Raw genomic sequence first — 12,098 nt, 5'->3', positions numbered from 1 at the left:
AACCATTTGCTTCACAGTCTGAATATCCTTACCTAAATAAAAGGTTGATTTTTTAAAGAAAAGGTATGGGGGGAGAGGGAGCTGTTGGCACTATGCACTGAGAGTAAATCTAGATAAAGTCAACAAGTTTCTTAAAGCCAAACAAGACAAGATGCTTGAGATTCATAAGTGGACGTTCCACTGCTTTGAATTTCAGCAAAAGCAGCTGAAGGAGAATCTAATCCAGATCTGGGCCATGGCACTGCGGGAAGGAGGTTAAGCCACTCTCCTTGCGCTGCTTTTCCAATGAACTCTCCACAAAAATGCACTATTTCCTTGGGGGGGAAATCTTATGCATACTGTATGCCATTTTAATTAAGAAAATTGTGTAAGAGAAAGAGTTACCACCCAACCTTGTAAGTGTTTCAGTCACATTGCCCTGCTTGTTCACCACAATTTAAATAGACAGGAGATTTGACTATCTGGCTGTTCTATCTCATCCTTCCATAGTACTAGTTACAAGTAGGTAGCCGTGTTGGTCTGACGTAGTCGAAACAATAAAAACTTCTTCAGGTACCCCGTTTCCCCTATTTTAAGATGTAGTCATAAAATAAGCCATAGCAGGATTTTTAAGCATTCAATGAATATAAGCCATACCCCGAAAATAAGACATAGTGATAGGCGCAGCAGCAATGCCGGCCGCGGAAGGAGGAGGGAAAAAATAAGACATCCCCTGAAAATAAGCCATAGTGGTTTCTTTTTTTAGGAAAAAATAAATGTAAGACTGTGTCTTATTTTCAGAGAAACACGGTATCTGAAGAAGTGTGCATGCACACGAAAGCTCATACCTATGACAAACTTAGTTGGTCTCTAAGGCGCTACTGGAAGGAATTTTTATTTATATATTTTGTTTCGACTATCTCATCCTGTTCACGTTAAATGGTGGTCTAACTTACTTATCAAACCTTTATTAGGCATTTTGCAAATAAAAGCATAAAAGAGAAAATAACATATAAAAGCCTTGAAATATATATAAAAAGGCAGCAGTTGGCTACATACATATATATATACATATAGAATCAGTGGTCTAACAAGTATTACTGTAATTAGGAATACTATATTTCAAGCATTCAAACAAGGAACTCTGGGTCTAACCAAGCATCAGCTACTAATCAAGATGTCATCAGCTACTAATCAAGATGTCACTACTGTAGTGGCATATTAGTACTGTATAATCTTCAATAATGGAAATATGAAATACCAAATGCACTATAAATGCTATCATGAATGGGTTATTTCTCTACAGGTTCATAGATATATACACTGCAAACACCCCACCCCACCCCTACAAAACTCCTATTTAACTAACTTTGTTTTCAAGACTTTCATTGAACAGAAAAGGGGGAAACTGAATCTGAGCTATTTTGGACATGACCATCAACTGACTTGAACACTCAACTTTTATGTTTCTTGTCTGACACAGGAAGGGGTGTGGGTGTATCTTCCCTGCAATATAATGCACAAGCTGTATCCTTATATAGAGCTCATACCTTAGTGGGGACAGATATACAAGTTCTGTATTTGGACATGGCATCTGAAGCTCATAGCAACTTCTCAGGCACAGGAACCACTCGCCCACAGTGCCACTATCCTGCCCGGATTCAAATGCAGCTTGTATTTTCTTATCCATCTCAACACTGCTTTCAGGCAGATTCCAATGCTCTCTCCCAAGTCAAATGTTATGGAGAAATAGAACCGACTGTCATCAGCATGCTGCTGGTACCTTGCTTCCAAACTCCTAATGATCACTCCTGGCAGCTTCATATAGGTGTTGAACAACAATGGAGTTAAGATAGTACCTTGCAGCACCTCATAATGTAACCTCCAGAAGTCTGAAAAGTACTTTCCCAGTCCCATTCTTAGTCTCAGAAGTAGAACCAAAATCATTGCAACACAGCGCTCCAAATTCCCATTCTCAAGGAAGGTACTATGGTCAATGGTCTCGAAAGCCAAAGAGATCAAGAAACAGGATCAAGCTCACATCCCCCGTCCCACTCCCTGCAAATATCATCCATTAGGAAGACCAAGGGCAACTCAGTCCCGTGGCCAGACCTGAACCCAGATTAGAATAGATCTAAATAATCAGCTATCAAAACATGCTTGCAGCTGCCCCACCACCCTCTAAAAGGGTGTGTTTGTTACTGGTCAACAGTTGTTCCAGTCTAAGGTGTTCAAAGTCGATTTCTTTAGGAGAAGCCACACACCCACCTTTTTCAAGACATCAGAGACCATCCCCCTCAAGTAATGAAGCATTAACCATGCTCTGGACCCAACCAATCAAACCCTGTTGTACTGGATTAGCCCCAGGATGGGAGATTTATTACACCTTGTATTAGAAAGAGTTAATCCACCTCCAACTTAACTGACAGTGCATCTTTAGGAGGCTGGACGGTGCCCGGTTTAAAAAGGAGGGAATAACCGTTTTGGCAGTTGGAAGAGTGGGAGAGTGTGGTGACGAAGAGGGAAGGGGAAGGGTGTGGGACCAGGATAGTGGTGGTTTAGGTTAGGCTTAGGATAACTTGAAGTTAAAGTCTGACAGAGTTAATGTATAACTAAGAGTGTAAACTTATGCATCATTAAGAAAAACCTATGTTCTCAAGAAAATAAATTTCATCTTTTTGTGCCAAAGAGTATAGTCTTGGTTATTCCAGCAGCGCATTAAAACTCACAGAGGTGGAGACTCAGAAAAGGGCAAAACTTACCGGAGAAAAAAGGGATAGTTTGTGTCTTACGAGTCACACAGGAAGGGCAGTACAGTATGGTGAAAACCTAGAGTGCCACAAGTTTGCCAGGGCAATATGCAGACTGATACAGTGGGGATCTGAGTTGAGGCAGTCCCTGTTCTGTAGGCAAGAGGTTGTTCATTCAAATAGCCCTGAGTGTTTGTGAGATCAGGCCATGAAGCTGGAATTAGACTCTCTTTACTGAGAAGCCCAGAATTGAGGGGTACATTTTAAGGCGTAAGGAATTGAGTGGGGATTGCTTTACCCCTGTACCCTTTCGTCTCATAATCTATTGGCAATGTCGGCGAGGGGGTTCGTCACACCTGTCTGCTAAATTTAATAACCCAGGCACTGGTCCAGGGCCTACATATGATCTCCTAATTCAGATGTTATGGAGAAATTAGACTTGAGTGTGCCCCCAAACTCCTAATAATTGCAGCTTCATATAAATATAAAATCATGTGAGTTAGAAGAAAAAACTTTAAACTAAATGGCATGAACCAGTTGGGCTACAAGTTTATAACCTCAATAGCACCAGCCTGATCCAGTAAGACCTGCTGGATCAAATGCAGCTGACTCCCAAATTAGCATGTAGTATTGCAGACTAAGGTTGTAGAAATTCCTTATTGGAAAGAGTGTTAACTTAGAATAACAGAATCAAAATTGTCGAGTTGGAAGGGATCCCAAGAGTCATCTAGTCCAACCATGTTATGAAGCACCACATGCTCTCTTCAAAGCACCAGGTTCACTTGCTATCAAAAAGTGTATTTATGGGAACTAACCAGCAGTCAGACATCTTGCAACTGATGTCCATGAAGAGAACAAAAAGTAACCAAGGAGCAGAAGCGCAGCAATTCTTTCTGGTTAGGTGAACAAATTCAAAGGTCCCAAATCAGTGGTAAGATGCCAAATTTAAGAAGTTATTGCTTTGGGCTATGATAAGAGTACTCCCTCGCTGTATAAAATGAGCCTGACTTCGGAACATGTAAAACATAAATAATCTACTAATGTCGGACACACCTATCTGCCAAAGTTATTCCCCACATACATAGTGCACACCAAACCCATTCGTCTTCAGGTCCCCCAGAAAATGAGATGCTACTTTTATTTGTTTGTTTACTTCACTGCCTTTTATATCACAAGTACACACCAGGGAAGCCTTCCCCAACCAGCGTCCTCCAGTAGCTTTGGGTTCCCAACTCCCATCATCTTGGGCCGCTGACCATTGGGCTGGACAAGGGGTGCCAACTTCAATAAAATATTGGGGAGCAGGCTGGACCAGCAAGTAAGCAAGCCCCACTCTACATAATCGATGTGGCACATGCACATCACTTGAACGGCAAAGCCCATCAACATTTTTGGGTGTGTGTGAGGCCCGCTCAAATATTTAATTGGGGGGAGGGGAGGGCAAAGGGTCCTCGGCCCTTGGACTCCTACGGTACTTGAAGATGTTGGGAGCTGCAGCCCTAAACGAGATCGGCGAAAGCTGCCCCAAGCTTTTCGAATTAAATGAGGCCAAAGGGTGGGGAGGGGGGGATAACGGAAAGCGGCAACGGCCTTTTCCTTCCTCTCCGTCCCCTTCTTCTTGCAAGGAAAGCACCGGCTTCGGGCCCTTACCGCGAGGGGCGGCGGGGCGAGGCATTGTCCCCCGTCTCGGGAAGCCCCCGTCCAGCTGGCGTCCCACCGGGAGGAACCGCCCTCGCCCAGGCTTCCCCCGCCGCCACACTCGCTTACCGCCTCTTGGGGAAGGTGCTCGGCTGAGGGCGAGCCGGCGCCGGCGCCGCCCGCCCTCGGCACTGGACAGCGGACAGGTGCGCCTCCGGCGGCCCGCTCCTCAGGTGGCCTGAGAGGATCCGCAGCCTCCGGTGCGCAGCCGACGGGGAAGCGCCGCTCTTGCCGCCTGCCGGCCCTTCTGCCGCCGCCATCGCGCTTCCGCGTTGAGCCGTCAACGTCAGGGTGAAAGGTCGAACGCGGCGGCCCGCGGCAGTTATAGGCTGCCCCGGCGCGCACTGCGCGTGTGCGGCCCCGCCCCCCCGAAATTATCCGCTGCATTATCCGCTGAGCCTATTTAGGAGAGCGGGCAATACGATAGGAACCCGCAAGCGGTGGCTCCGCCCATCTCCCCTTCTGGCTCCGCCCCCTGCTTAACGTTGGAATCTTGACCCTGGGCGTAGCCTATTAGCCACCTAGGCAGGTCAAACTGTCCTGCAAAACCTCACCTGTGTGAGAGGTGTCGCCCTGATTGGGTCACTAGAAGTGCCTTGGCAGAATTACACAACTGTAAAGTTGGAAGGGATCTTGTGGGTCATCTAGTCCAACCCCCTGCAATGCAGGAATATGCAGCTGGCACACACAGGAATTGAACCTGCCACCTTGGTGTTACATAAATTAGCACCGGCTCTAACCAAAGAGCTATCCAGGAATGTTTAGGGCCGGCACAATTTCTTAAGGCGCAGGGCTGGCCCATCCATGAGACAAAGTGAGTTGGCCACCTCAGGCGGAAGTATCCATGGGGCACAGCAGATCCCAATGTATATCACATAGAATCATAGAATTGTAGAGTTGGGGGACCCCGGGGTCATCTAGTCCAACCCCTCAGGAATCTCGACATCCAGTTTGAAACCACATCAGCTGAGCTTTGGAAAGTTGTGCTAGCAGTTTTATTGCTGCAGTCAACAATCAACAAAAACTATTTGTGAAGCAACTTCTCTTGATTTCACTATCTTTTGTTTCCAGAGCCAAAGGCTGCTCCTCAAGGACACAGCTGTTTGCAGTGAACAGTTGCTGCACACAGAAATGTTTTAAGTTTCTAGAATAAACTGCTGTATAAACTATCCAACCCCTTCCTTATAACAATAAACACTATATAGATTTAATTTTAAAAGATTCATATTCCTTATAGCCCCAAATCTCAGATTACATCTGTTTTGTTTGATATGCAGAACCAGAGAAGAAATACCGTAGCTAAATTTATCACAAAATGATTTTAAGCAGACCAGCCAGATATTATTCCACCTTTGCTCCTGTTTCACCCAGCCCTTCTTCACTGGCAGGGAGGTTGGGTGGAGGCTGCAATTTTGTAGTTTGCCTCAGGCATATTTTGGGCCAACCCTGTTAAGTAAGGCATTGGTTTTTTGGTTTTGGGTGGACTAGGGTCTTAGTTTGTCAGGTGCTCTCTATGGTTTGGGGAATTTTTATTTTTTATTTTTTAAATGCTTTTGCATTGGGGGTTCACATTTCCTCTCTAATTTTATTTCCTCTCAAACATCATTTTTAATCAAACAAAATAAGGTGGTTTGCAGAAGTTTAGAGTAAAAAATAGCATGTGACAGTAATCAAAATCATCATTGAAGAGACACTGCACATACCTTTGTAAATCAAGAAATCTTTGAGAAAAATGCTTTTTAAAAAAACATCATTGAAATCATTCGAAACTGACTTAATAAAAATGGAGAATGTTACTAGCCCAATGATGGAAGCAAGAAGAGAAACCGATGAAAGAAGAGTGGCAGATGAAATTAATGGACTATGCTGAATTGGCAAAATTGACCGGGAAAATTCAGAACCAGCAGGACCATAATTTCTTGGAAGACTGGAGTAAATTTATGTTTGAAAGACAACTTTAAACAAATGACATCACTAGTAGGGTTACAATAAGTTTTGTAGGTTAAATTTATCACTTATTGCTAAAAGGAAATTTATAGTTTGTTTATGTAAGGTTAGGATTTAATAGTAATATTATTAAGAATAAAATGCATATTAGAGATTTATTTGGAAAACCATTAGCCAAGGAGGAGGGAAGTCTCAGGCTGTAATAGCCAAATGAGTTTATATTTTGTACACAAGACGGATGTTTTGTTGGAAAATATCTGGAAAAAACAATAAAAATTATTATAAAAAGAAAAGAAAGAACTAACATTAAATGGAAGACAGGCAGATTTCCAATTGCAATTAGTTATCTGGTTGCTCAGCCCTCGTTTGAAGCTTTAATTTGACTTGGCAAAAGGTAAAGGAGCTGAGAAAATTGTGTCGGTTAGCTGGGGCGCAGAAGGACAAACCTCCTTTCAAGGGAGTGGTAAACATTTTGGGGCGGGGCTACAATATGGGAAATATTTCACGGAAAACAGTGCATTTGTTGGCACAGATTATTGTTATAAAAGGTGAAAGTGAAGGTGAAGCTGGTGTCTAGCAGGCCCTCCCTTAGGGCCCGGGGGGGGGGGAGGTATGGATTCTGGAAGAAGCCAAATGATTGCTGAAAGTGAAATATACCTTATCGTTTTGACTTTCTACAAAAAAACTTTGGAGTAGCAGCTTGTTAAACAACTTGAGAGCTTACGGCGTCATTAACCTGTAAATGAAGCAGACTTGGACAACAATCCAGATTTGGGAAGGAGGCAGCACTGAGAATTCTTATTGATGGACAGCAACATGAATTAAACTGAGTTCCGGCAGGCGAATGGACATATGAATTTCTTTAATACGATAGGAGATATGCACCGGTGACTGAAGATATTTTGAGAGGTTAAGATCGGAATTTGGAAACTGGCATAACAACAGCGAAGAAAGCAGGGGGGGAAATATGTGTGAGACAATTTCTCCAGACATCCGGAACATGGAAAGCCCCTCTGAAATGTTCTTTAATTTGGAATGTAATTTGGTCTTAATCTGTTTGTATTGTGATTTGATTGGGTGGGATTTGTTATCAATTTGGGGTGTTTTTAATTGAAAATCAATAAAAATTATTTATTGATTTTTAAAGAGAGAGTGGAGAAGTTGGCACCCTTGGTGGAGGGCGGCAGACCACCCTCCGATGCTGAGAGTGCCCCCTCGAGTAGCAGTAGTGTTGGCAGCAAGACTAGATCAATTGTCGCTGTTGGCACAACACATGAGCTGTAGGGGTTGGGGTGAAGCAGTTGGTAGGCAATGTGTCCGGTGGCATTGGAGATGCTGCAAATATTTGGTCCTCTGCTGAGCTCAGGCACTTTCTGCTGGCTGTTGTCCCTATCAGTCAACACTGAGCTTGGTTTGGATGCAGCAGTTTTTTACACCAGCATATTGTTGGCAGCCACTAAGCATACTGGATCCATATACTGTACCGTAGTTTGGATTGCTGTGCCTGTATCGCACTCGTTGTTTGCTCTGGTTAGACCTGTGTGCCTAGCTCTCTTGAGAAATTAAAGTACACACACACACCAAAAAAAACCAATTGTTATTATTAAAAGATTTCATTTCCACTTCTAACTACCTTGCTAAACAAAGTGTTATGAAATTTTCATGTAGTAATCCTTAATTAAAACCATTGCCCTCCTCCTGAATGAAAACATCCTTAAACCCACAGCAGGATTCTGAGAATGGACATGAAAGTACTACAGACAATACCCACAAACAGTATTCATATGGTGATGCAATGACTTGACGTAAATATAATCCTTATGGTGAAATTAGGTGGAGAGATCGTTTGAATGAGGATTGCAATAAATTGTACAGCCAACACCTTGGGATGAAGATAAAGCTTGTATTTTCATCCAAATGGGCACATACTACCTTGAATAACTACTTGGTCTCATAGTGGTTGGCTGGCTAGTTAGGCTGCAATCCTACACTCACCAGTATTTACCAGGAGGATATATTTCTGAGTAGGTATAGTTGGATTGCACTGTTTCTTAGACAACTTTTTCTAAAAAGGACTCAAGGGCTATCCATTCTCTCAAGCCTTTCACTTATTTATTTACTTGGGGATTGTCTTTTGTTGTCTTGAATCCATTGGTCTTCTGCATATTTCCTCACAATATAAACTTCTCACAAAGCTATTAGAAGTCTCTTGTTTTTTGTTTTTTTAAAAGTTTATAAGAGTTTCAAAGCAGAAGTCTCCTTTTTGAAACATGATGTTGCAAATAAGAGTTCAGAATGCTACCAGGAATCCATCCTGAATTCTAAGAAGCTATAATCCAAATTTGTTTACCAGCTTCACCATTTGCCTTGGGGAACATTTTGAGAAGAACATAAATCAGCAATCTTGATCACCAACTTTTGTTTTCACTGGATGTAGTGAGGAAACAAAGGCCATCAAATATTGGCTCAAGGGTGGGGCCATGATGAAATAGTATTATCTAAAAATGGTTCTCGTAAGTAAGGTAAAGGGTCCATTAGGTCCAGTCGTGACCGACTCTGGGGTTGCGCGCTCATCTCGCATTATTGGCCGAGGGAGCCAGCGTATAGCTTCCAGGTCATGTGGCTAGCATGACAAAGCCGCTTCTGGCAAACCAGAGCAGCACATTGAAACGCCGTTTACCTTCCCGCTGTAGCGGTTCCTATTTATCTACTTGCATTTTGATGTGCTTTCGAACTGCTAGGTTGGCAGGAGCTGGGACCAAGCAACGGGAGCTCACCCCGTCACAGGGATTCGAACCGCCGACCTTCTGATCAGCAAGCCCTAGGCTCTGTGTTTAACCACAGCGCCACCTGGGTCATCATGGGTGGGGCCATGATGAAATAGTATTATCTAAAAATGGTTCTAGTAAGTAGACAACCCTAATAAAGCAAAAGCATTACAGACAAACTTCTGCATTTCACAACCTAGTAAGTCAATGCTTGTTTGTGACATTTACGCTTATTTGTTCCTTATTACATATACAGTAATGATTTTAAAGAATCGTAGAATTGGAAAAGACCACAAGGACCATCTAGTCCAACCCCTTGCAATGCTGGAATCTTTTGCCCAACATGGGGCTTGAACCCATGACCCTGAGATTAAGAGTTTTATGCTCTACCAAGTGAGCTATGCATCACTGTATTTTTCCCTTACCATGTTCTGTCCTTCCATTTTGAAAGGTTTTATTTTGAAAACCTAAGCTGTTAGTATAATAAAGAAGCTTTAAGCGGTTTGTTCCAACCTAGAAGATAACAGTTCCAGGTTATTTTTTAAAAATATCATTTTTATTAAAATTTCCACTTTAAATATCCAATCATATTCCAAATTATACAAATTATACAAATATCATGTAATCAACTAATCCAAATTTTCTGCTAAATTATAAAAATCTAATCAGACTTCCCATGCTTCAGATTCAGAGGGTCTAATCATCTTATAGTTTGCTGCATTTCTAATCAATATAGTCCAGATAATTTCCAATAATTCTGTTGTTATCCTTCTGTCTTCTTTTCACAGCCCCTGAGTTCTTCAAGCAAGCGAATTTAACCAAGCAATATATGTTTCTGTGTGGATTTTATATCTATTATTCCCTTCCCTAGATTAGCAATATCTCTTCACATGCTGGTGTCTTGCCACATCAGCCCAAGGATCCAAAAGTCATTTCATTGCTGGCGGCCGCCATCTCGAACGGTCCCAATAAATCAAATCCAAGCCATTGTTCAATAGTTTCTCAAAACCGGCTACATAATACAGTCTTTCCAAGTCAAGCTGAAAGCACACATCTGATGTCGTAATTAAGGCCCACTCCCCCTCTGACTGTTATCCGCAGCCCGGTCTTGGCTCCAAAATGGTGGATTCCAATTATAACTGTGTCACATCCAATAAACTTCTTGACAAAGCTTCAGCTGCTAATGAGATTTGCTTCTCTTTAATGTCAGTGATTTAGGGAATCTTTAATCACCTTCCAAGCAAGTCGGAAAATAAAAGCTTTAATTGTTTATATTTTCATTTCCACACAGTTTATATTTAAGAAACCATATTATCTCAATAGATTACAAACTTTACAGTCTCACTTGCTATAGATATCAAAGATGGTTCTTCTAGGGGTTTTTTGTTAGGTATATAGTAAAACACAATAGTAAAGAAAGTTTCTTCCCCCCCGGTCCGCTCCGTCACATACCATTCTGGCTCCAATGTAAACATTCCTTGGTTATCTTTTATTTCCTCAGTGGCTGGGCTTAGCAGAGTAAATTTCCCCTCCTCGTCTGAAGCATGTCCAAAACTTAAATCTAATTTTTCCTCTTAAGAATTGGAACTTGGTCGCTTCGCAGAAGTGGTGTCCAGGAGAGCCAGACAATCTCGGAGGCTTCCATCCAGTGCCCCTAGCCCCTCCTTCCTTCCGAAGTCAAAGCTGGTTGATGGGCATCTGCAGATGAGACTGCATCTTCCCATACACCCCGGGAAGATTTAGGGAGGCTGATTACTCTCATCTCAGCCTCTAATTACCCCATGATAGCCGGAGCGATGTTATTTTCAGCCATCTTCAATGGCGCCCAAGCGGAAGTCAATAACAGGCAGGAGGGCACTGTGCGGCAAAGCCGCACAGGAACCATGCTGCACACTGCGCCCACCCACCAGGGCGGGGGCGCCGGAGCGATCTCCGTGCCATGGTGCCAGGGCGCCTGACTGGCTTGAGACGGCCCTGGGTTGTTATCATCTGCCTGTTCTGTCGTTGAGGGCTTCTTGGATCATTCTTTGTCTAGCTCCTTCCCTTTCACCTTACTGCCTTGGGTGACCCTGCTGGGAGTAAGAGATTCCTGATGGCTTGGCACACAAGGTCATAGGAACGTGCAACCCCACTCACCATGACAAGGTGATGATCCAGCGATTGAGACACAATGTGTAGGGTTGGGAGGAACCAAAGGCATCAAATCCTGGTTCAAGAATGGGATCTTCCACCCACCTATCATAAGCCATAAGCTAACCTAGTCACTCTAGTCACATCTAATTCAAGAAGAGAGCATGTGTGCTGAAGAATCATGTCTCAAGCAAATAGCTCCGGGTGACCTACCTAGTTTCACTGGTATTAATGAAACCGGAACATTGATTCCAATCTACAGCAACCTGAAGGAACCCCTGATTTCATCATTTTTTTAAAAAAAGATTATATCAAGCCATTGCACCATTAGATGTTTCCAATAACAGTTTCCCGTATTAATTGTAATGATTTCAAGAGCATTCATTTGCTCTCCTCTGGTCATCCATTCTCAAGCTTTCTGAGATAAGCTCCTTCTCAGGTTTGCAGCCTGACAGCAGAGTCTTCCTCAAACTGTTTTGGTCATAAAAGAAATAAGGTAGCAGCAGTTAAGAGGAGAGTTGGTTGCCCCATTCCTGACTGCAATCCCTGCACTCTCACACAATTTCTCTCTTTCCATCTCTAAAAACCAGGATGTCTCTGGAACCTTCACTTGGTTTATTTGTGTCTGTTTTTCCGTCCTCAAAAAGACAACCCATTTACACTGAAGCAGAATTGTATATGTAGCGTAGGCTCCCATGGAATCCCAATGCAACAAACTTAAAAAGAAACTTAAAAAGAATTATAAGATCTCAAATATAGAATAAATATTCATAAATGCTAACATATCTAAATATATAACCCATGTGTCTGAAATAGTACAGGAGAG

The 12,098-nt window shown here is 42.7% G+C and overlaps 1 protein-coding gene across 2 annotated transcripts in view; it reads right to left on the bottom strand.

Moving 5' to 3' along the window:
* AGPS (alkylglycerone phosphate synthase) overlaps positions 1-4,842 on the bottom strand; it is a 52,460-nt gene extending 47,618 nt beyond the window's left edge. The window contains exon 1 of one of the 2 annotated variants that reach the window (XM_035134601.3): positions 4,497-4,842. In XM_035134601.3, coding sequence (XP_034990492.1) covers positions 4,497-4,687 — 191 coding nt within the window. In that variant the 5' untranslated portion in view covers positions 4,688-4,842. Of the gene's footprint in view, positions 1-4,379 lie in introns of both variants that reach the window. The other variant, XM_088660383.1, reaches the window with a different exon arrangement.
* Between the last annotated feature and the right edge of the window lie 7,256 nt (positions 4,843-12,098).

Source organism: Zootoca vivipara, chromosome 1, assembly GCF_965207765.1.
Source record: "Zootoca vivipara chromosome 1, rZooViv2.hap1.1, whole genome shotgun sequence".
In the NCBI taxonomy this organism is placed as follows: domain Eukaryota; kingdom Metazoa; phylum Chordata; class Lepidosauria; order Squamata; family Lacertidae; genus Zootoca; species Zootoca vivipara.
This window is presented reverse-complemented; position numbering and strand designations above follow the sequence as displayed.